The sequence below is a fragment of the Erigeron canadensis genome, chromosome 7 (assembly GCF_010389155.1).
Source record: "Erigeron canadensis isolate Cc75 chromosome 7, C_canadensis_v1, whole genome shotgun sequence".
In the NCBI taxonomy this organism is placed as follows: Eukaryota; Viridiplantae; Streptophyta; class Magnoliopsida; order Asterales; family Asteraceae; genus Erigeron; species Erigeron canadensis.
The window spans coordinates 7,092,100-7,117,282 of NC_057767.1; the positions used below are offsets into that span (position 1 = coordinate 7,092,100).

The 25,183-nt window shown below is 34.0% G+C and overlaps 2 protein-coding genes across 2 annotated transcripts; both read right to left on the minus strand.

Moving 5' to 3' along the window:
* Positions 1-7,627: 7,627 nt before the first annotated feature.
* LOC122607414 (perakine reductase-like) lies at positions 7,628-13,006 on the minus strand. The gene is made up of 8 exons (XM_043780383.1): positions 12,988-13,006; positions 12,755-12,826; positions 10,452-10,622; positions 9,712-9,915; positions 9,008-9,180; positions 8,810-8,906; positions 8,125-8,278; positions 7,628-7,996 (listed from the first exon to the last, which is right to left on the minus strand). Exons 2-8 carry the CDS (start codon positions 12,815-12,817, stop codon positions 7,812-7,814), a joined length of 1,047 nt encoding a protein of 348 aa, XP_043636318.1. The 5' UTR covers positions 12,818-12,826; positions 12,988-13,006; the 3' UTR covers positions 7,628-7,811.
* A 2,286-nt stretch (positions 13,007-15,292) lies between these two features.
* LOC122608562 (probable LRR receptor-like serine/threonine-protein kinase At5g10290) lies at positions 15,293-24,624 on the minus strand. Its single transcript, XM_043781656.1, has 12 exons — positions 24,348-24,624; positions 22,592-22,724; positions 22,445-22,516; positions 21,895-22,038; positions 21,723-21,794; positions 21,229-21,294; positions 21,080-21,144; positions 20,379-20,522; positions 19,062-19,403; positions 17,063-17,457; positions 15,963-16,294; positions 15,293-15,722 (listed from the first exon to the last, which is right to left on the minus strand). Exons 1-11 carry the CDS (start codon positions 24,418-24,420, stop codon positions 15,980-15,982), a joined length of 1,821 nt encoding a protein of 606 aa, XP_043637591.1. The 5' UTR covers positions 24,421-24,624; the 3' UTR covers positions 15,293-15,722; positions 15,963-15,979.
* Positions 24,625-25,183: the final 559 nt, after the last annotated feature.

Consider the following 25,183-nt stretch of genomic DNA (forward strand, 5'->3'; position numbering starts at 1 on the left):
TTTTAACTTTGTACATGATTCTTCTTATTTGACATGATAACCTATGATAAGAAGTTAAATAACAATGTTTATCGTCTCATCAGGAACTCTTTGCATGCTATCCAGATGTATATTTAACCAAATATATTTTCATCTGCTATTTCTCGATCCTTAAATGATTTATTGATATATTAGGGTGCTGAAACACATTATTCTTTTGCTACTTCATTTATCCTCTTATTTTTTTTAGAAATCACCAGGCCGATTGTGATACAATTATGTTAACGGAATCATAAAAAGATAGTGGCATCTAATGATTGATTGTTAGCTACAATAATCACTTCACATACCAAATTTAATAGATTGTTTATTGTTGTATATTAAGGGATACATATGCAATGCGACAGTAGTGGCAGAGCCGAACGACGACAACCGTGGTGGCGGTGGTGGATAGCGGTGATGGTGATAGGAATGTGGTTATTAATGTTAAATAATTAAGTTTTTGAAAATGTAAAACGGCATTAAGAAGCGTCCTTTATGTGATGTCCAAACCAACTGCCTAACACATATTTGTAAGTTGCTCCACGAGCCACGACTGTGATTATTTGGAAGCACATGGTGGAAGCTCAGTACTATGCCCACTTTTGATATTGTATATAATTTTTGTTGCCGGTGCACTTAGTCGAAAGAAAAAAAGGGCCACCCGATCACTTTTTGTTTCAATCGTAACCATTGAAATTCAACCTTTTAATGTGCACATAATCTCATTGTTAGTTACACTTAAAATTCCATGTGCTTAAAACTCATACATTAAACTAATTGGCTAAATTCAAAGCTTTGAATTTCGATCTTATCTCCTCTTACATGAGTGGACTTTATTACATATATTGTTAACAAATTTATGTCATGACCTCTATCTCATTTTAACAATTCAAACCTATCTATGTAAGTTTCAGTAACAAAGTGAGTAAATTATAAAACTTTAAATTTTAAATTTCACATTTCATATCAATTTCTCTCCAATAAGGTACACCAATCTACATAAACCTCACCTATATAAACTCACATCCCTATTTTATTTTTTACCAATTAACTCATGAGATTCACCATATTATCCATACTCAAAAGAAAAATAGTTTTACATCAGCAATCAAATGATACACACTCAACCAACAACACCATTGGAAAAAAGAAAAAAAAAACAAGAAGATAATTTGAGGAATTGGAAATGGGATGAGGTCATCGTCATAGACAATTCGGAGATGAACAAATTGATGATCTCGGCTACGATGGTGATGACGACTTGGGCCTTGATGTTGATGATGAATTTCCTATCTTGGATGATTTTTTGGTATTGGATGATATCATCCACCCAATTGAAGACGATGCTAACCAAGTAAGTAATATAACCACAAAATTTACTCCCCATTTTGATTCAATGTATATTACAAGTTTATTTATACATGCTATATAGGCGAATTTTGAAGTTGAGGATGAATTTCCAATCATCGATGATTTCATTGTATTGGATGTAAATCTTCGCAATGAAGATCATCTTTGGTCATCTTAAGTTGGTAATTCTTTGACTTTCATATTTAATCCTCATTTTGGTTTTACAAATTTTAATACTCGTGTTTTATATGCTATATAAGACATTTTTTATGTGGAGGATGACATTCCAATGCCGAGGATCAAACGAAGCAAGTTTGATCAAGTCAGAGTCAAAACTGAAAACCGGATGAACCAAGTTTTCGTGGAAGATGAGGAATAAATGTTTATATAATTCAAAAGAGAAAACTATTACCTAGAAAACTAATATCGAAAACATAGATAGTAGCATAACTAAACCCAAAAGCTGAAGTAAATGATATATAAAGGTGACTTCTTGTCATTTTTTTTTTGAAAGGTGTGGATCATTTGCTCGCAACAGGCGATATAGCTTACGTTGTCTTAATCGGATCCGCGCTAGAGAGTCCCCTCACCCTCAATACCTAACAAGAGGAGAAACTCTCAATTAAATCGTCCGAAGGCACGACTTTTAATTGCGGTAAAACTCTGCCCCTCTGTAGGACTCAAACCTATTTCACTGGGACTTTTTTTTGTGAAATTCCTTCAAATGTCCTTCCCATGTCTCGGACTTGAAACCTTCAGCATGTAAAGCTGGTGCTCAACAACTGAGCTATAATGAAAAGTACTATTGTCATCTTTTTAAGTATTTAATAAACAATTGTCTTCTATTAATGTTATGTTTTCGGTATTAGTTTTTTGGGTAAGTGTTTTTTGTTTCGAATTATTCGATGTAAATGTGACTTCTTATCATCTTGATTTAATAAACAATTGTCTTCTATTAATGTTATGTTATGACATATTTAACCATGTTATATTTAACCATGTGCTGTCAAATTAATTGTGAAACATGATACCATTAAATCTTCACCTTCATACCATATTTATGGAAGTTATGAAATATTTATATCAAACATGCGTCCATTAATCAACTTGATAAATTGTGTATATATAAATTTTACGATGTACAGCTTAATGAGTCAGCAATTAAAAATTAAAATAATTAATAAATTACATATTAACAAAATAGCCAAGTTATTTATTTTATGGTTATTAAAGCAAGTACACATCGTTCACTGAATATATATATATATATATATATATATATGAGAATTTATCGCTATACATCACACTCAATCAAGATCTCATTTTATGTATCACTTTATATTATTTTTATTTACATTAATACACTTTATACATCACATGTAACATTATAGTTTATGTAAATTTCTTAAGTTTCTAAAAATATCACTTTTATACCAATTATGTTACATTACAATTTGAATTATGAAAAGTTTTTCCAATTTTTACAGTAGTCATGCATTTTTTTTCTATCTTTATGTTTTTATTTTATCCGTATAATTTGTTTGGTCAACGTCGATATCTTTACTTATGAGCATTGTTATAGAATTAACTACAACGACTGGAAATTCATACAATACACTGTATGTCATAAGAAAGTAGAATTCAAAACAGTACATTATTACTGCGAAAATTGTCAACAGAATGTTATGAACCCACATCAAGCGTAAGTTGCAAATACTATAGTGATTTTTTCTTTAGCCTAATTTGTATTCATTTCAATTTAGATACAAGTTGGTGATAGAAGTAATCGACAAGACGGAGCGAATGAATTGTGTTCTTTTTAACACTGGTGCCGCAAAGCTTTTAAGATGCACCGTGGAAGAGTTGCTTATCATGACTAAGGAAGAGGTTAGTTTATAGTTGCCTTTTACTTTAAATTTACAACATGTAATATACACAAACGTTAACTGAAACATTATAATTCCAATACGTTTTCATGTTAAGAACATATGAGATTAAAAATGTATTAGTTGAGATTATACATGATTACAGAATCAATATATATCCTCTGCTGATAGTACATTTATCTATATGGAGTTCTTTAAGTGGTCATTTAATGATATGTTCTTACAAGACAAAAGTCCAACAACGGTTGATGACATTATTCACTATATATGATATAAATTGTTGTAAATATATCATTTTCTAACTTACATGGTGCTGGTGATCCCCAATGAATAGAGGAATTCTTCATTGGTAAATTGGTCGGAGTAACAGTCGTCTTAGGGATCGAAGTTGATGGCTATAATTTGACACCTAATTTTGCGTAGATATACAGTCCCTAAATATTACGATGATCATCCCAATTCCCTAAAGAACTACAATGGTGTGACCGCAAATGTAGGCCAAACAATGGTGCCAACGTTTGGTAATCTTCACTCCCATGATAACCATTGTGTTTTAGATGCCTTTGAATTGCCACAGGCTATAACCGAAGATAAGGAAATAACGATGGATGAACTTCAACGGGGAGGCCAGGAGGGTATTTATCAACAACCTTTGCAATTGCAATAACAACTACTTTACACAAGAAGATGTGAAGGATCAAGATGTAAAGATTGAAGACGTGAAAGATGAAGAAGGGACTGATGACGTTCACATGGCAGATGTGACAGGTGAAGATAGGAAGGAATGAATTTTTACTTTTTGTTTGGAGGCTTATTTGCCCAAAAATAAATTTTATACGCACAAGGAAAATGTGAGTAATAGACAATAATACCTCTCAAATCATATTTCATTTATTTAAAAGATTTTCGCTTTCAAATATGGATGTTTACTCCACCACCATCACGGGAACATTTCGTTTTCTCCTGGTCGTAACTCATAATACATATGTGTCTGTATGTGTATAAATTTGTATATGTGCCTATCAACCTATGTATATAGATTTATATTTATTCGTGTGCATTATTATAAAATGTGAAACATTTTCCGAACTATAAAGCTTCAAGACGACTGGTTTAGGTAGTTTGATGATAATGAATTCCTAGTCATGTCTTTGCAAACATATAAAGCAACTCGACAAACTCGAGAATTAGTTACACGTTCCTTTTTTCTCGCATTAAATTATTCAAAAACTAGTGGTCATTGTTACTTCCAACATGGCATCGGAGGAATTCGTAGCGTAATGGCAATGGTGTAGCGTAATGGCAATGCTGGTGAGAGACTGGGAGACGCTTGGCAGATTTCACCAAAATCAAACAAAAGAGATTACGAATATTCTGGTCGTTCGGTTTCTTCGGAATGAGTATGGACTCTGGTGACTTTGGTCGACGTAAAACCCATATAACTTTGATTACTTAAACAATATAAGGATATTATTGTCTTTATAGATAAAATTTCTTGTATGAATAAAAATTTTCCTTCAGCATATCAACTCCCTTTTTGTTTCCTTTACTATTATGATTAATTTATGTTGATTTGATTTATATGGTATTATTTTTAAGTTGTCTAATGTGAAGTTAGGTTAAGAAAATAAAAAAAATAAAAAACCCAGCTACGCACAGATATTTTACTAGTTGTTGATTTGTTTCCATGATCGAAGAAGGCGGGGAACAGAAACCTCTCAAAGTTGTTGACAAAATCTGGTTGGACGAGGTCATTCAAACTACCGTGTGGACCTTAAGGAAGAACAGAAACATACCAGGACTTGTTGTAATTAGCAATATGCAAAGTGTGAAAATAAAACAAACGACTTTACTGTTACGGTTTAAGAGGGAGGTCTCTGATCTCAAACCTATCCAGAATAGGTTTTTGAAAATCCGCAATCAAAAACCGAGTGAAAAGAGTCATTTTGATCCGCAAACACTAATTGGGTTAATGAAAGGACCTGAATCGATAAACCGAAAACAATAAATTTTTTTTTCTTTTTATATTTCAGTGGGTCGAGGACACCCCACTGCGCCGCAGTGGATATCCTCGGCCAGAACTTGAACAAGCCCCACTGCGCTGCAGTGGGTACGACACATCTCCCACTGCGCCGCAGTGGGAAGAACTGAAATTGTATCCGTGGGATTCCACTACGCCGCAGTGGGCAAAGTCACCCCCACTGCGCCGCAGTGGACCACCTGACAGCAAACCTAAAACTCATTTCAACCATGAACAAATCGTAACCATCAAATTTCTAACCACAGCTGAAAGACATTTTTCAGAGATTTATAACGACTTCATAGACACATTTCAAACACAATTACAACATAGTTTGTTTCATAAATCAAAGGTCGACCCTAACGGGTCATTTACCCGTTTTGGCACCATTATCACCCAAATTCGACATTTCCAGCTTCCAAAACTTTACAACTTGAGCATTTACAGAAATGTTACAGAAACATGACTCCAAAACAAAATGTACAATGAGCCAAAGGAGAGGGACAACTAAGTATCTACACCAAAAGATTGTCATCCATCCCAGGATGACCTAAATACCTTCAAAAACTTCCAAGGATTACTTCAAGCTCTAAATCAATTTCCTTCAATCAACAACACTAGTTCCTTCTTCTCAAACTACCTATAAGAGTGTAAACAACTAAAATATAAGCAAAGACTTAGTGAATACACTTGCATACAATTACGATTACGAAGGAGGGCAAAGTACAAGGACTATCACAAGTAACCTATATCATCGTCATGTTATATTTACTTGCTCACCTTGCACCCTAAACACATATATTTTCACAACTTTAACATGGTGGTCTTTCCACACATGGACAATAACTTCAACATGGTGGTCTTTCAACACATGGACAATAACTTCAACATGGTGGTCTTTCCACACATGGACATCAACTTCAACATGGTGGTCTTTCCACACATGGACATCAACTTCAACATGGTGGTCTTTCCACACATGGACAACAACATAAACATAAAAGAATGCAAATATACTCACCTTCTTCGCACTCGCACAATAACTCAAATAAAGGGTAAAGCACAAGCAACTTCAACCTATGATCAACATACAAAGTATAAGCTTATATTCACACTTGACTAGCTCAACCTAGTCATTCTTAATCACTAGCCTTCTTACACCCCAAAACCCAACCCATTTGTCATTGAGTCCCATTTTCTTTAACAATAACACCAAGTAGTTCAACCCACCACTTTCATCAACAAATCCATATCTAGTCAAAACTCATCTTTTCTCAAAAACTAAAATTATCACATGAATTTATCATTTTCATAGTCAAAGTTAACACATAACTCAATGACAAACTAGGTTATCTAAGGAATTGGGGAGAAATCACCATGATAAAATTTTCTATTAAAAATCCCCAAATTGGTTCACTCTATGAACCCTAATTCCAAAAAGAAATATAAAAGTTAGGTTAGGGGAAATCAATACCTTACAACAAAAGCAAATTCAAGACTTAATTGGAAAATTCTTCCTTTTCCCCTTTTTCCTCTTGAAGTTCGGTCACCACACACACACCTCTCAAACCCTAACTTTCAAATCTTGAATAAAGACTACTTGATGGTGATGATTATTGTGGATGATTTCCCTTTTTGAATTAGAGAGAATTAGACTCTGATTTTGTAATGAAATTGAGAAGATTGCATGAAGAAAATGATGGGGGAAGAAAAGAGTAATAGTGGATTATGACTCAATTCAAAGAGAGTTGGCTGGCACCTTCCTGGCTTGCCACGACTCATCTCTTAATTTGTGGGTATTTTACCCGCTATCCGTTAAAGTTCCAACAAAATTAACTCCACATTCAAAAATGAAATACTAGGAAATTGATTTAATGTTAAAACTATAAAAAGGGGTTAATTTCTTTTACCTTATAATTCTTGGGGTGTTACAGTTAATGTATAACCAGTTTAGCAAACTAGCTCATTTCCTGTTCCTCAAAGGGATAAGTATCTTGAAATGTAACAAACTTTGAACGAATGTCTATAATAGGAAATAACTAAAGTTGTGTGTATTATATGTAAATAACTCGAAAATAATGTTTATTGTATGTAAGAAAAATGTATTCAACCAATTAAAATCAGACAAGTGGCACCTCTATATGGTTGCCACGTATGTTTTCTTACATACAATAAACATATTTTAAAGTTGTTTACATACAATACACACAACTTTAGTTATTTCTTACAATAGACATTCATCCAAAGTTTGTTACATTCCATGATACTTATCCCTTCCTCAAAAGGTGCTCCAACTTGCCACATTCCGCCAGCATTGTTGCACATTCATAGTTGACACTTGACAGTAAAATGACATAATAATACACAATTCGCATTCAAATAAATTCCAGACTGAGGAATGTTCTTGGACACAAATCGCCATATTCCACATTCCACAATGTAGGATACACTTGGATAAAATCATTTTATGCTGCAAGAACTCAAAATCCTCATAAAACATAACTGAAAACAGTATAGTCTTTACATGAAGATGATCAGCTGCTGGTTTTGGGTGGTGTGTTTGCAAATTTCCACGAGACACGTAGAAGAGCTTCACTAGTTTTACAACCAGCAACTTCATCAACAGGCACTGCATTACGAATCTCTTCTACATCTTCTTTTGTCAGTTTCACTTTTAGTGAACCAATATTCTCATCAAGATTCTTAATTTTGGTCGTACCTAGGCCCAAACAAGAAACTCGTTATTTCTCTCATACAAAAGCATAATTACAACTATAAGTTATAACCTTGTGGACAAGAACTGGTACTTCTGATGTTTTTTGACATCTTTTACCATATCAAACTTACCAGGAATTGGTACTACATCATTTCCTTGATGGAGAACCCATGCAAGAGCGAGCTGAATAGGAGTACATCCATGTTTTTCTGCCAATGCTTCTACTCGATCATAAATGATCTTGTTCTTGGTAAAGTTTTCTCCAGTAAACCTAGGATGTGATCCCTGGAAGGGGAAGCTTGTTATTACAAAACTAGAGGTGGTGATGTTATTCACAAATAGTCGATTCAGGTCAGGTCATGTCGTATGGTATCTCTAATGGGTCAAATGCGTTAAACAAAATCAGCTAAAAAAATAATGCGGGTCAACCCAGTTGAAAGTCACCTAAAGTGTCCGTTTTTGCTTTCTTTTCTTGGACTGAAAAATACTCACACACGTCGTTATAAGGACTGGAACCAAGGAATTATGGTTGGTTAGATGATAGGGACATCTTTGGTACCGCTTAGTTGATGCATGAAACCTTTTGAGTCCTGACCCATTCCATTACTTGAAATGACGTATCTTTTGTTAGTAAACATGAAATTTTAAGTCTTTATATTAATGTAAAAAATTTGGACAAAATTGCAAACGATATTAGCCATACCACAGCTTACTCTTTTTAACTGAAAACAATTAGACCTGTGTTGCTTTGCCACACCTAAAATGGGTGCTAGAAACATAATACAGAGAACTAGAGAGGAGTAGTTGATCAAATACCAGCACACTATTTTCAGGAAGGCTTTCTCTGACTGCTTTGCCCCCGAAAAATCCACGTCCCACGGGACTATATGGAACTATGCCTATTCCAAGTTCCCTTGTAACAAGAACAAACTTTTGAGAAATACTGAAATGCTAAACACAGTTAACTCGTATCATAAAAAAATGTATATAGATTAAATATGGATAGAAATACACCTGCAAAGTGGAATCAGTTCTTCCTCGATCTCCCGAGTCCAAAGGGAATATTCTATTTGTAAAGCAGTAATCGGGTGAACTGCGTGTGCTCTCCTAATCGTGTCTGCGTTAGCTTCAGATAATCCAATGTACTTTATTTTACCCTCGCCCACCATCTTTTTGAGCTCTTCCATCTGTTTATAAAGGAAACTCTTATGTCCATACAGAAAATTTGGTACAATACTCTTGTTTGAAGTAATATCTATCACCATTTTATCAAGGAAAGTTACAGTAATCAAGAAACTTAATCATTTAAGCAAGAGACTAGTTGCATAAAAAACAAAATTTAGTCCAAGTTCTAATTTTGGTAAATAACTTGTTCGGCAACAAAAAACCATCAAAGTTATATAAATTTGAAATAATGTGACTAATTTTCAGAAATTTTGATCTAAGAATCTGACTCGGTAACCATTCAAAAACAATGAAGTGGTGGTTATTTTAGACCTAAAGTAAGTAGGTTATCCATAAATATCAGACCGAATTTGGTTAGATTTTTATGCAATTGCCCATAAGAAAATTCAATGAAAATTTGTAAAACTTTGATGGTTATTTCGGACCTAAAGTAAGTAGGTTATCCATACATATATCAGACCGAATTTGGTTAGATTTTTATGCAATTGCCCATAAAAAAAATTCAAATATACGGAATAGGAAAGTGACCATACAGTGTCCTCGATGGGAACAGTAGTGTCAATTCGATGTATGTAATAGAGATCAATGTAGTCCACACCCAACCGCTTTAGGCTACCTTCACAGCACGAACGGGCATATTCAGGAGTTCCTTTAACTGTAATCTTGGTGGGGTCAAACTTGAAAAAACCAAATTTTGTGGCCAATTGGATCTTTTCTCTAGGTAATTCCCTTAATACCTGCACCATTCCACTTTAATCAAAAAACACACAAAAAATGCTAAAAGATGTTAAAAGGAAGAAGGATAAAAATTTTACCATTTGCCTTTTTTACGAAAATATATTACCATAGCATAAGTATCCTATACAAGGCAAACTATGGGTTGAGTGACCTTATGTTGTTGCGACTAAAGAATATTTGCAAACATAACTAAGGGTAAAATTCTGGATGGATCGAGGAAAGGATAATAATCGACAAGGGTGTGCCAACTATAAACTGTATTCAATATCATAGGATTCAAACTATCTTATTACATATTCCATTTTTACTACTTACGTAAATTTCCCTCCAGTTCCACAGATTAACATAAGACAAAGCAGTTTAGCAGTTGAAACTTCAACTAAGAAAACATCATACAGGAAGGCTTGATGATAGCCTTCCAAAATAGAGTTCCAAAAGAGCTATATTTCCAGAGTTCATATGTAGTCAGGACTAAACTGTCAGTGTTTTCGTTACATTTTAGTAAAAAAGATCCTTTCACAATTAACTCAAATACCTTTCCTACGAGTATCTCATTAGCATGGTCTGCCCCGTATATATCAGCAGTATCAAAGAATGTAATTCCTCTATTGTAAACTCCCTTGAGCACTTTGATGCCTTCTTCCACAGGGAGAGGAATATTATAGGCACCGGTAAGCCCCATGCAGCCATAGCCTAATCTTGATACCTACGCATCCGAAAATAAAACCAAAGAACAAATCAAAAAATTACTATTAATATTCGGACAAACAAAGGTCTTATGATTAGGGAACGTGTAGATTTGCGCTTTAACATTTCGATAAACAGACTGCTTACATTTGTTTAATTAATAAAGGGTCATTTAATCCAGATAAGATAACAGTTTCATATCAGGTACAACCAAACTGGTTATTTACGTAGTGTTTCATTTTTTTCTACTGTGAGACTTCTATTTCCATTTTATGAACCATCTCCTATCTCTAGCCTGTTCAAAATAAATATATTTTTAGTCATTCTATCTGTAAATAATCAGGTCTACGCCTACTCAAACATCTTATTATCTTATTAAGTTATTATTACAAAATCAAGGGATAATGTTATAAACTTAAGATAAAATCAATTCTTTCGCTTTAATTCCTCAAAAGAATATCAGGGGAACAAAAGGCCGTAAAAGGTAATATAGATCAAAGGTTGAAAAGTTAATTCTTCATAGCTCTAGCCACATACACAAAGAAGTGTTGATATCTAAAGGATTCTTCACCGGTTTGCTAAACAACAACAGCGTATCCACAAAGATGTAAGAAAATGTCGATATCTATGAATAAGCAAGACTGAATAAAACATAAATTAACCAAAAGAAAAAGAAACATAAAACAACAAACATCAATTTGGAAATCCATCTCTTTTACAGTGAACAGAGTATCAAAATTTACTAACAGCTTACACAACTTAAAACACATAAATAGTTGAAAGAATTTGGTACTCCCTAGCTAGTCCCTACATACAGAAATAAGATATACATTTCCGCCTTTATGCTGAAAATGATTACCATCAACTCTTAAGGTCAATTGAAACTTGAATGCGTAATAAAACGAGATTAAAAATGCAATTGAAACCCACTCTACACATTTAGTAGGTTTTGAACTCTTCCATTTATATAGATGATCTAGTTGTTCCAACTTAGTTCTTGACCTTCCCATTTCAAACAAAAACGATGAGATTCATCTTAGAACATATCCCATTCTAGATTGTTACTGGTTATATATACAAGTGTTTTCATCAAATTCGTCTACGATCTTGTTATGTACCCAATCTTTTGATTAAGTGAAACTTCACAGTGACCTCAAGTTTCTAAGAACCTCGGTCGTCACTAATGAACTACTTCAAAAATACTTGACACAACTTTTGCAATATTAGTGAACATCTTTTAGATACTTTCAAAACTTTCGATGTATTCATGAAATTTCTTTTCCATGTATTTAAATTTTCAGTTTTTAACCACGCCATAAGGTCATTGAAATCCATGAAACGCTAAGTATAATCATTTTCGCAGTTGATTAATTAAGGATGGATTGATTGGATGAGGATTCCCTCAAGTTCCCCCAACTTGAGTTGACCCTTGATTGAAAATCAAGGGCTAAGATTCAATCATTAACTTTAAATCTTGGCCTTTGATTTTCAATCAAAGGTCTTTGATTTTCAATCAAAGGTCAAGATCATCCCAACTTCAAATTGGGGAAACTTGAGGGAATCCCCTTCCAGATTGATTACCTAGAATTTCATTGTAGATAATTTAAGTTTCAAATTTTAACATTGTAAGTACTCTAGTATACGTGGCGCATCCACATACTGCTTGAAAAATTAAGTCCATTCAATGAACACGATTATCTATATCTAAATCTATATATAAACTACATTATAGAGTATTTAGTTCACTCCATTTTTTCAAGTTCACTCCATATTTACTTAAAATACTTATAATCTACTTAATGACTTAATTTTCAACATCGGTCTTTAACTCTTAAATAACTACACTACCCTTTTACATTAATTATTTTTTATGAGAAATTAATAATCACACTGCTACCGCCGCCGCCGTCACCATACCGTCTCATCGCGCGAGCGTATGACTAGTGGGTATACACATACACAATGGTGTAAAACCCCACTATGAAAACATAACGGAAAAACTAGTATTCTAGTGGTCGATTCCAAACCGATCGATAAAATGTAAACTTCCACGGGTTTAGGTTAAAATGGGATGATTTAATGCAGCCAACTTGATAAAAAGCATGAGATAAAAGTTATTAAATAAAAAAAAGATGGATTTGAAAATATGACCTCAAGGCCCTGATTTCCAAGCTTTACTCTAGGCAAATTGAATGTTGAATTATCATCACCCATTTTGTTGGACTGCAGTAGAAGGGACAACTCAATTTATTACAGTATATATTGAACACTGATTCAGATGGATCATTAAAAAGGGAATTTCTTTTTTATAGTTAATATAAAAACTTGACATGTTATATAAGAATTCCAAAATTAACTTGTTTATAATTTTTCACATCACTTACCTACCACATCACATGATTCGAAGTAGGTGTGTTTCTAGCCACTAATTTGAAGAAATTAGACGTAAATGAAAATGAGAAAATAATTTACATTAAAGAAATCATCATAAATATACTCGTAGATAATACTTATTTTTATCTCAAAAAATACCTATCAAAATGGCTTGTGATTTTACAATTATGCAATAGTTACAACTTACAACATTATTGTATCTTCTAATAAGATACAAAATATCTCTAAATAATCTATTAAGGTTGCATTTGTAATCTTTAAAAGACGTAGATCAATTTATAATTGTTTAAGGACTAGCGGATTTAACCGGGTTCAATCCGGGCCTTTTAATAAAAATTATAAAACTAAAAAGTCTGCATTTAATTTTTGTTATAAATATATTATAAATCGATATGGAGATAGTAAATTGAATAATACAATAATTTACAAATTAAAATACCTATTGCATTAACAAAACATAAAAAAGATATTATACTATATAAAAAAAATTTCTTTGTTTGTAATAAAAAATTATAAACTTTAAATAAGCATTTAGTAAGCTATTTTTAATTAAAAAATATTGTAAATTATTTATGACATCATAATTATAATAAAGATTTTAAAAAAAAAAAAATGTAGGCTTGCCACATCATATTATTTCTAGAAATACTTTAGAAAGACAATTGTCTTTTTATTTATTATAAAGATTAGTTAGAGGGCATGAGAGGTATTTACCTATTAGGCCAGACTTAAAATCTAATTACATTTTATTAGATTTTTTCATGAAAAATAATATTGTGTAAGTTTAACACATTTCAAAGATAACTTATTGGTTGAACACCAACTTTACATGTTGGAGGTCTCGAGTTCGAGACATGGGAAAGACATTTGAAGGAATTTCACAATAAAGTCATCTAGTGAAGCAGGTTTGAGTCCTGTAGAGGTGGCAGAGTTTTTATCCCAATTAAATGTCGTTCCTTCGGGAGGTTTAATTGAGAGTTTCTCCTCCTACTAGGTATTGAGGGTGAGGGGGCTTTCTAGCGGACCCGGTTAAGATAACGTAAGTTGGATCCCCTGATGCGAGCAAATAATCCCCACCTTTAAAAAAAAAAAAAAAAAATTTAATGTCTAAAACAAAACCCTATCTATACTTCTTTATAAAACAAACTACATTTTCCCTTTTAAACTTTCTATCTTTAAAAAACCCAAAATACCTTAAATTTTCAACACTTTCTAAACCTACATACTATATATAACCAAAATACCCCTAAAATATTTTTGAACCCTATCTAACCAAACTATCCATATCCTTTATCCACTAATTTAAATATTTTCACATAATATACCTATTATACTTAGTTATGAAATTATTTACAACATATATCACTCAACCCTTAAAATTGCTACATTACCTCTTTTTATATAAATTACTTTTACATTAATGGTCACACCGCCACCAGCCACCTATCACCGTCGCCACCCCCATCCATCGTCACCGTCGTCGCCGCATTGTACGGATATCCTTCTAGTTAACAATTTATTAGAAAAAGAATATGTTTGTTTGATGCCCCGGAAAAGAAATTATTTCCTTAATTCTATTCCTTCAAATGGCCGTTTTGATAACTAAGTAACTGTTCATAACAAGGATAAATTTTCTTAAGTGTTTGATATAATGTTACCTTAGTATATTTTGTGTTTGAAGATGAACTGATTTGATTTTATTTTATCAATGTTCTCATATTTCTATAAAATTTTTATGTCACGGTGCCTGTTTAAAGTTTCAAAGAAATTATATTTCTGGAGGTTTTGAAATTATAGCTCGGTCAAATATTTCTCGAGGTTTATCTAGTATAATCCCTTCAATAAGTCAAAAAATGTGTACCCTGACTTTGCCATCAAATATAATGTGTACATGGAATATATTTCAAGGTAGAGAACGGAAAAAATAGTGGTTGTGGCAGCACCTCACTAGGTGTGGACCGTGTGGTTAGCAGCACTCATGGACGTATACCCTTTAGGGTAAACGAGTGGGAACCCTTTGTTATCAACGTTTTATGTACAGGATACATCAGTAACAAGTTGATTCTTATGTTTGTGGACGTATACAATATGCGTTTATCTTGTGTAGTTGTGTTGCAGTTATGGCACAACACAACTTGGCTTAAATAGAAAGAAAAAACTAATCAACAGATAAATCTGAAGGACTCTTCACTTGTTTGCTACAAACAAGAACCATATACATAAAGATGTAAGAAGCATTGATATCTATAAGAGAGCAAGACTGAATAACATATAGAATTAACTACAAGAAAAAGAAACAACAAACATCAAAATCCATATCTTTTACAGTAAACCGAGTGTCAAAATTTACTAAGAGCTTACACACTTAAGAACACAGATATAGTTAAAAGAATCTCGTACTCGATACAGATATACGATATACATTTTCGACTTTACCCTCAGCTAAACTCACAAGGTAAATTGCATTCCAAAAGTAGAAACATTGGGTTAAAACTTGAATGTGTAACAAAACGAGATCAAATTTGCAATTGAAAACCACTCTACCCATTGAGTAGGTCTTGAACTCTTCAGTTTATATGGATGATCGTTTTGTTCCAACTTACTTGACCTTCCCTCTTCAAGCCACAAAGATGAGATTCTCCCCAGAACATAGCCCATTCTAATTTGTTACAGGTTACATACAAGTGTTTTCATCGAAATTCATTTTACCATCTTCTTACGTACCCTGATTCAGTGAATTTTCATAAGAAATTAAGAACATCAATTTTCTAGGAACCCCAGTCGACACTAATGAAGATTAATCCCAAGGTGACTCAAGTTGCGGGCCCAAGGTCACAGGAAGACTATAATATTCATCATAATGCAAATTTACAATCCTTTGTATCTAATCTCTATGCATAATCACAACATACACACACAACAAAATAAGTTTTCAAACAAATACAAGAAAAGAGCATGTATTTACCAAATGGTGATCGAACTTCATCTTCCACCAGATAGCTCTATAGCATCTTGATTATAAATCGAGTCTTCTCCCCAGTCAAATCTTCTTTGTAACCGATCATACTCATGCCTACGATTAACTTCAACATTTTGCCATTCTTCCCACCGTTCTGCAAGGCCTTCTCCTTCCAGCATTCGCACTACCTCTGACATTGCTGGTCGGTCCTCTGGAGACCCTTGGGTACACAATAATGCTACCTTAATCATCATCTCCACTTCTTGCATGTCGTAGTTCTTATTTAGATTGCGGTCAACAATAGCATCCAACCTCTTTTCCCTTTCTAGTTTTTTGACCTTTAACCGTACAAAAAAGAATCAATCAGTATAAACGCTAGAGGTATTAAGATAGTACGACTGGTAAATGTGACACCTTCAACCCAAACATCAATTTAGGTTGTATGATTTGTAATGGGACGAATGCATTAATAATATACATACATAACAGCAAAATGAGTTGCTAAACAAGTATTGAAATGTGTACTACTTTCCTAACAGGTGTTAGTGGTCAACCCACCCCACCCATTTTAACCCATGCATGAAAGTCGACTGTTTTGACCTAATCCCAGTTAAATGCTTTGGCCAATCTCACCACTAGCCTTTTTGGCCATCTTTGCGGGTCAAAATGTGTCAAATCTAACTGCAAGTTGGCTGTTTTTCATATAGACAGTTTGAAATTGTCACCTCATAATAAACACTATATGGCCTATGAATAGATGTGTCAATTCAAGTGATCCTAGACTCCTAGTCAAATGAGTGTAATATATCACAACATAGCAAGATAGAAAATGAGTTAAACAGGCAAACGGGTCAAAAGTGGCCCAATATGTAAGTTTAATGCATAAAACCTAAATCATTGCATTCTAAAAAGTGATATAAATATTGAAATTGTTAAATTATTGCAATCACACTAACTTTTTATTAGCAGTTCACAAATTTGGTCAAAAAGTCTTTTGGATCAACCCAACCCAACGTGACCTGCAACAAAGATACTCAATATGACCCAATGGCCAATACCCAACCTCATGAGCCACCCAGATTTCAACCAAGAAAATCGAATCTTACATGGTCAAGCAACAACACATCATCTTCTTCTTCAAGTCGTGAAAAATCTATGGCCCGTTGTCCAGTTACTATTTCTAGAAGCATGATCCCATAGCCAAAAATATCTGTTCTTTCTGATGACTTTCCGGTAGACAGATATTCTGGAGCTATATGACCCATTGTCCCCCGAACTTGAGTTGTCACATTAGTTTTTCTAACATCAACCAACTTTGCCAATCCAAAGTCACCTACGACGGCTTCAAAATCTTCATCGAGCAATACATTAGCTGCCTTAACATCCCTGTGGATAATTTTAGGATTGCAATGTTCATGAAGATATTCCAGTCCACGAGCAGTGCCTAAAGCTACCCGCTTCCTTGTAACCCAATCCAGAACAGCCTCTCCAGGTTTAAGTTCTGCAAAATTATTATAGTCCAAGAGACCATTATTCTTGTGGAATAGAATAAGAATATCACAGCATGGGGGTTTTCATGCTCGGTATACATGTATTTATATGATATTTGATTAATATGATAACTATTTGAAACAGAAACAAGCTAATTTCAGATGTATGCTTGCTGTTGAAATAACAATAATCAGAGTGCTTGGCACAACAGATTGTTTAATGAATCAACAGATAAAAAGGATAATGTATGCATAGGCCACTTAAGTATTCAAAAGTTTTCATTGGACCACCCAAGAACCAATTCTGGAAGAAAACTTGTTGGAAAATGTAAAATGACAATATATCCTTTAAATTTGAAGCTGTTGCCAAATCTAGGGTTATAAGATGACAAAAGATTCCCTTCAATCTTCTAAAAGGTATTCAACTTAAGATGGATTGCTAAGAGATATTTGATAAATTTAGCGGAGTATTTGTCATTTTACAGCTCTAGAGGCAGTTAAGCTCTATCATCTTACAATTGTTTTTTTGAAGAGTTTGTACATCGAAATTGGAATAAACAAAAGAAAGATAATTGGGTGCCATTTGAAGTTCTTTCAATACCCCCATACCCTGCTCATGGCAGAATTGGATATCGTTGCGATACATTGATGGCCATGATGAGATTCTTTTGAAAACTGGAGTAGTTTCTGTCAATGGATCAAGTGACCTTAATCAACTAGAACCAACACAGGTAAACTCTACAGAAGAAAACAAAGAAACAGTCCAAAAAACCTAGGAATAAAAACTATATTTGCATTTTATTATAACAAAATGTTATATATGTCTGTTACAACACTGACAAACCTCCATCCCTGTAAATACTAAATAACCGATTTAGCCCTTCTATGGATATGTGTTCCCAATGCAGCAACGCCCACTAGAAACCATATTGGTGGATGTTCATTAGTGTGATTGGTCATTAGCCAGGAATCATGGAGGCTACTGTGTTAGAGTGCTGGTCTCTTCATTTTGTTTGTGGGGACCTTGATTTGTCTTGTCAAAATTTGAAAATTTTGGGTTGATGATAAAACATTTGTGTAATTGGTCAGCTTTGAGGTCTTTCGGATAAGAAATTGTTTTCCCGTAATGCTCAGATATGGAATTTTGATTGTTACTGCAACTTATGGATATTCCATATAAATTGTCTTAAAAATGAAAAAATTTATATATTTTTATAAATGAACCATCAACTTCACATCAAAGTTATCTAGTTAAAGAGTAAATTGAACTAGAAAGAAGTCAAGACTCAAGAACTTGACTTTACTCGATTTCTACTTACGAAACATACTTTGGAACTTAACATGGGGCCTGTGTCATGGTTATTATGTTTAAAATAAGTGACCCACATGTCCCTTAATCAAGTAACTAGGTTCATATCTGATGAGAACTTATCATACGGACCCTCAAACTTGAGTTCAAGAGTATATTCTCTAACATAGAAATTGACCGACACTACCAGCGTCTATAGGTAAAATCCTAAAGTAGGTGACAGCATCCGTTATTTGATTGTAAACTTTATAGATAGGCTCTTTAAAAGTGCTGAATGTATTCACCATGCAATACAATAACAAATACCTCGTAACCGATAGGCAACACTTAAGTTCTGCATGTAGGGATACACCAACAAACGTTCAGTAGGTGTGGTGCAAAAGCCAATGAGACGTAAAAGATTCCTATGCACAGCCACACTTATCATCTCGACTTCACGTTGGAATGCTGCATCCCCACCCGGACTTTCGTAATCAGTTAACCGTTTCACAGCAACTTTTGTATTGTCTCCTAAAACTCCTTTATAAACCTTCCCGAAACCTCCTTGTCCAAGAACGTTTCTCTCATTGAAGTTATCTGTAGCAAGCTGCAGCTCTCTCCATGCAAAACGCTTGAGCTGACCAAATGCAATTCTTCGGTCAACTTCCCCTAAAGGTCCAAACACAAGTAACTAAAAGATAAGACATAAATAATCCATATCAAAATTCAAAGGGGCAATACAAAAACCTAAGAGCTAGAAATACCTGATGATGTCATATTACATGTGCTGAAATGTAGTGACACACTTTATCTATTATGCAAATTGCTAAACTCATTTAGAAAAAAAGTATATGTTTCAGCTCCATTTTATACTGAATTATTTTTTAGCAAAAAGCATTTCCACAACAGGATATAAAAAAGCTCCTAGCAGTTTCTAGCAGTAGTCAAAATGAAAAGTACATATATAACTGTAAAACTAGAGGTGGGACAATGGGGTGGGGAAGGGGGTTGAGTACTAGGCCAAACTCAAAACACCTTGGTACATCTAAGAATGGGTCATGTGGATTAGGTCGGATTGGGTGGGCATACAAATAATTGTTCATTTGTTTGGTAAAAACTAAAGAGTTGAATATAATTGACTAAAACTATGTTGTTACAAAAACAATCGACTTGTTTGCCATAAGACCATAAGAGGTTTTATGCAATACAATTACACTTTTCAAAAGAACTATGAAGTGTTCGGCCCATTTGACCAGTTGCATTTTAGCGCATATATTTTATTTGACCCATTATATTATTAGCTAGATTTAATGATTTCATCTGTTTCATATTAGCAAAACCCAAATTATTCATTCATAATTAATGGACCAAAATTCACACTGTACAGAAAAGTACATAAGAAGTGATGGTGATAGCTTGAAGATATGGCATTTGGTCTGTGTGGATGGTATGAGGACTTGTGTGGTGTATGGTCCAGATGAAAATTATCATGTGTGCAACACATGACCAAAATAACAAGGGATCTCTAAAATACCTTCAATGAATAAGAGAAGCGGTAAAAGTACCCCATAACACTCAACAAAAAGACATATTGCAGTGTGGGTTTTGTCAACAGTTTCTAAAGTGCAAGCTATTTGAGGTTACCTGCAACATCAACAAAGACCTCTCGCTTGTAACCTTTGTGCCTAGCTCTCCACAAAAACAGCATCAAGCATCCAAGCAAAAGAAGAACGACAACTCCAGCAATAACCCCAACTATCAGCCCTGTCTTTGATTTCTTTGAAGCATCTATCACATAATACATTTATACGGTCATATGTTAGCCAAATTTCAGAGTCATCATAAAGAATGTAGAGTCGTAGGGGTAACAAACTAAACAGGTGGGATCTTAGGCAACGTAAATTATCAGTACAGATAAGGCATCTCAGGTTGACCCATAACACTTTTTGTCCAAATTTATAGATTTTTACGGACAACTACTGCAATAACTATGACACAAAAGAAAAGACAGTATTAGCACAACAATAATCTAACATATAACATTTTATGCATTTTATTAACCACTTTGTAACTATTACTGAGTTCCTTATTAGTTAGGCTTTTAAAAGAAAAAGACAATATCATCACAAAAACAATCTAACATATTAAATAATTAATTTATAAGATTGTTATGCATTTAAATAACCACTTGGGTAACTATTAATGATTTTCTTATTGATTTAACTTATTAAGTTGATCCATTTGATATTTAATGCTACACAACCTCAACCCCACTTATTCATTAGTAAATGGGACCAAATTGCTACCTGAAATTAACATTACAATGGAGACTTAAATAAAATTACCTCCAGAACTAGATGTGCAAGAACGGGTATTATTAAAGCCACAGTTCAATCCATTCCCTGTGAAACTGTAAAAAGCTGTCAAGGTCAAACAAATTGAACTAGTAATGTTAAGACTTAAGAGATATCGCGTTAAAACAAAATCTACTTACTTGAATTTAGAGACCTGAAATAACTGATCTGGAATTTGACCACTGAGATTGTTGAAACCAAGTAAACTGCACTAAAAAAGTTACAATGAGACCGGAAAATTAAGAATCACTAATTTATCGAGTTATATATGTTCATCTCCCATTGAGATGGCAAAAAGTTGGGTAACAGGTCAACTTTTTAGTAGGTTTAGATGACCAGCAAACACTTTTTACTCCAAAATTTTGAATTTCTTTTACATATGATTAGTATGTTCGCTATGAATACGATAAGATCTATAATACAATAATAATCTAAAATATTAGTTTAACTGATCTAAGAGGTTGTGTGCAGTTGTGCACTATTAATATAAACTATGAATGGCATTCAACATGATTGACCCATGTTCCCTTTCTAGCTTTTGATTTGAGCTCTGTTGGAGATTAAACATAGCTCAAATCGACCAATCCATACATAAATGAATTGAATTTGCCATCTCCCGAGATTCTTCACTTACATGCTAGTCAAATTTTGCAGACTTGAAAGTGAGTCTGGGATGGGCCCTTCGAGATTGTTTTGGCTTAAGATCCTTCATTAAAAAAATTATAAAGGAACCCATATTATAATCAAGTAAGAATTATCAAATGACATGCTAATGTTAATATGTATGCAAACGAACCATTACTTACAAAAACTGAAGATTTTTTAGATTTCCAAGTGAAGATGGTATCTGCCCAGTTAAACGATTGCTTTCCAAATCCAACATTGTCAAGCTAGTCAAGTTCCCATACTCTTCTGGTATGCCGCCTGTTATTTGATTCCCCTGTAATGAACTGAAGGGCAGAAACCATCATATGTCATTCTTCTTTTGTGTGTTAGGAGAAACATTTTCAAAGAAAGTTAACTATGCTGCTAGTTTCTTTGACATATATTCCATCTAAGCTTATTGTTCAAAACACGCTTTTTGTCACTTTTCACACATATAATTATATGAATGAAAACAGTCTGGGTTAAAAAAATTCAAATTGTTCTTTTAACAGCAAAGCTTTGTTAAATGGTATAAAACAAGTGGAGAAGCTAAGTAACATAAGAACTGTGGGCTCATATGTCATTTCCAATCTAAAAGTGCAAGTAGTGTCTAAACGCATTATAAGTATAGATGATAAACTGAGATATATATGTTTTGTTTTGGAGCAATATAATCATATAATTACAATGGTGTGATGCTCCTGTACATACAGTATGGTAAGCTTTGACAGTACTCGTATTCTTGGTGACAATGTTCCAGTAAATCCCATGAATGACATAGACCTGAAAATCAACATTAAATTAGAATCAGACTAGAGAGACTTAAAGCAATATAAAATTTACCACAGGGTGACTTACACAGAGAAAACATTGTTATCGGCATCACAGCTAACTTTAGACCAAGTACATGGATTAACTTGATTCTGGTTCCAGTCTGTAAGTTGATCAGGTGAAGCCTTAAGTGTACTTCTTAAATCAAAGAGTGCATCCCCTTCAGATATATGTACATATTTCATTCAGTCAGTAAAAGTTATAATAAACGCCGCCTCCAAGTCGGCGAGTGGGTTGGGTAAGCTAAAAACAGGTAGCTTTGTCAAGTGCTATCCAAAAGAGGTTGGAAGAATTATAATTACACCATGAGTCGAGCTTTTTTTCCATGAAGAGTTTTTAATGTTATATGAAGTTGAAACACTGACCTATTTTCATAATAGTTACAGTGTTTAGCTCAACCCATTTGACATTGCCCGTTATATAGCACATCCCCTCAATTGAACCAATATATAAATATACAGGGTCATACTGCCACCTCTAAATTAACCGACTTTAAAACTTATAAAAAGGCATATGGTAATGTAATAGAAACAAAAATTTGATATAAATTTACATAGACCAAGTGAAGCATTTCAGTTAAAGAAACAACAACAGCATACTGTAATTAAGTGATCAATAATTAATTTGCCTTAATTGGTTTCCACTCCAATCAAAACCTATTTTTAGTAAAAGGAAAAGATAATGGGAAATAACTACAGTACTCAACTATGACTACTAACAATACTCAATCCCGTCAAAGACACGGTATCGGGAGGTGAGAGTAGATAGTTATACCTCGACTAAGATTACTAAGGACAACTACAATAATACTCAATCTAGTCAAAGGTGGGCTATGCGGAGGTGAAATGTAGGTAGCTATACCTCAACTGTAAGGACAACAACAACAATACTCAATCCTGTCAAAAGCATGATACGGGGAGGTGAGACGTGGATAGTTATACCTCGACTAAGACTACTAAGAACAACAACACTTAATCCTATAGTTATACTCGACTAAGACTATTAAGAACACAACAACAACACTCAATGTTGTCACATACGGGGTATGGGGAGGTGAGATGTAGATAGTTATACCTCGAGTAAGACGACTAAATGACTAGTGACAAAAACAATACTCAATATGGGAGCGGAGATGTAGATAGTTATACCTCGACTAAGACTACTAAGGACAACAACAACAATACTCAATCGTGTCAAAGGCAGGGTATGGAGAGGTCAACAGTAGATACTTATACCTCAACTAAGAGTCTAAGACTACTACCGACAACAACAATACCCAATCCTGTCAACAGTAGGGTATGGGGAGGCGAGATGTAGACAGTCATATCTAGACTAAGACTACTAACGACAACAACAACAACAATACTCGATCTTGTCAAAATACCCAATCCTGTCAACAGTAGGGTATGGGGAGGCGAGATGTAAACAGTCGTACCTCGACTAAAGTTACTAATAACAAACAACAATGCTCAATCCTGTCTAAGGTGGGGTATGTATGGGGAGGCGAAATGTAGACAGTCATATCTCCACTAAGACTACTAAGATATTATTAATTAAACTAAGGTAAAATAATCCGTAAGCTTAGGAAGTTACAGATTAAACCTTTGAATCTGATAAACATACATAACCTCCCATGAATTTTACATAAACCCCTCCTGAATTTTACATAACTCCCTCCTGTTTTACCTAAGGTATGTCCTGCATGTTTTACCTAACCTTTCCCCTTAAACTAAAATTAAAAGTAAGTAAGAAAGACTAAGAGCAAAGAAAGCATATATCTAACCTTGAGCATCAGGAGCTACAAAATGCAAATTTCCAAACGCTACAACTATAATCATTAATATCATCTCCATCATTATTTCCAGTACTATCTATATCTATACATATATATATATATATTTACATCATTTATTTTGTATCTCTATATCACACACAAAAACCCCCCACTTCAAATTAAAGATTTAATACAACATCACATAATAAATCTTTAGTGATGATTTAAATGATGGGGTGTAATAAAAAAGAGAGAGTGCTGTAAAAGTTTGGATTTTTTTTTTTATTATATAATAATAATAGTGTGTGTGTGTGTTTTTTTTTTCTAAAGAGAATGGGGAATCTTATCTTTTGTTTTTATAATTAAATTGATAGTGGGGTCGGTTTCTTTCTAGTGAATTTGATAATAATTGTGTGCACTGATTTTAGAGACTCTGGTCAAATATGTACATTGGGTGGTGGAACCACGGAAAATTGTAAATTAAACTAGACGACTTTTAAGTTGGCGTGTTATATTTCCACTGAAAACAGTCAAAATACACAGTTAAACTTCGAAAAGATTCTTAAAGGCATTGGGTAACACCACCAGGTCAACGGTCAACCCATCAGGGTATTAGCGGCAACGTCGCCGCTAATAGTGGGACCCCCGATAGCCTGACGACGTTGAATGACAGCCATTTGGGCGATGAAAACCAAGCGCCACGTCACCGGTATTAGCGGCGGTCGCCGCTAATACCGGTGACGTGGCGCTTGGTTTTCATCGCCCAAATGGCTGTCATTCAACGTCCAGTAACATCATGCAGTACCATACTGGTCTGCGACTTTGGGAATGATTATGTGCCATAC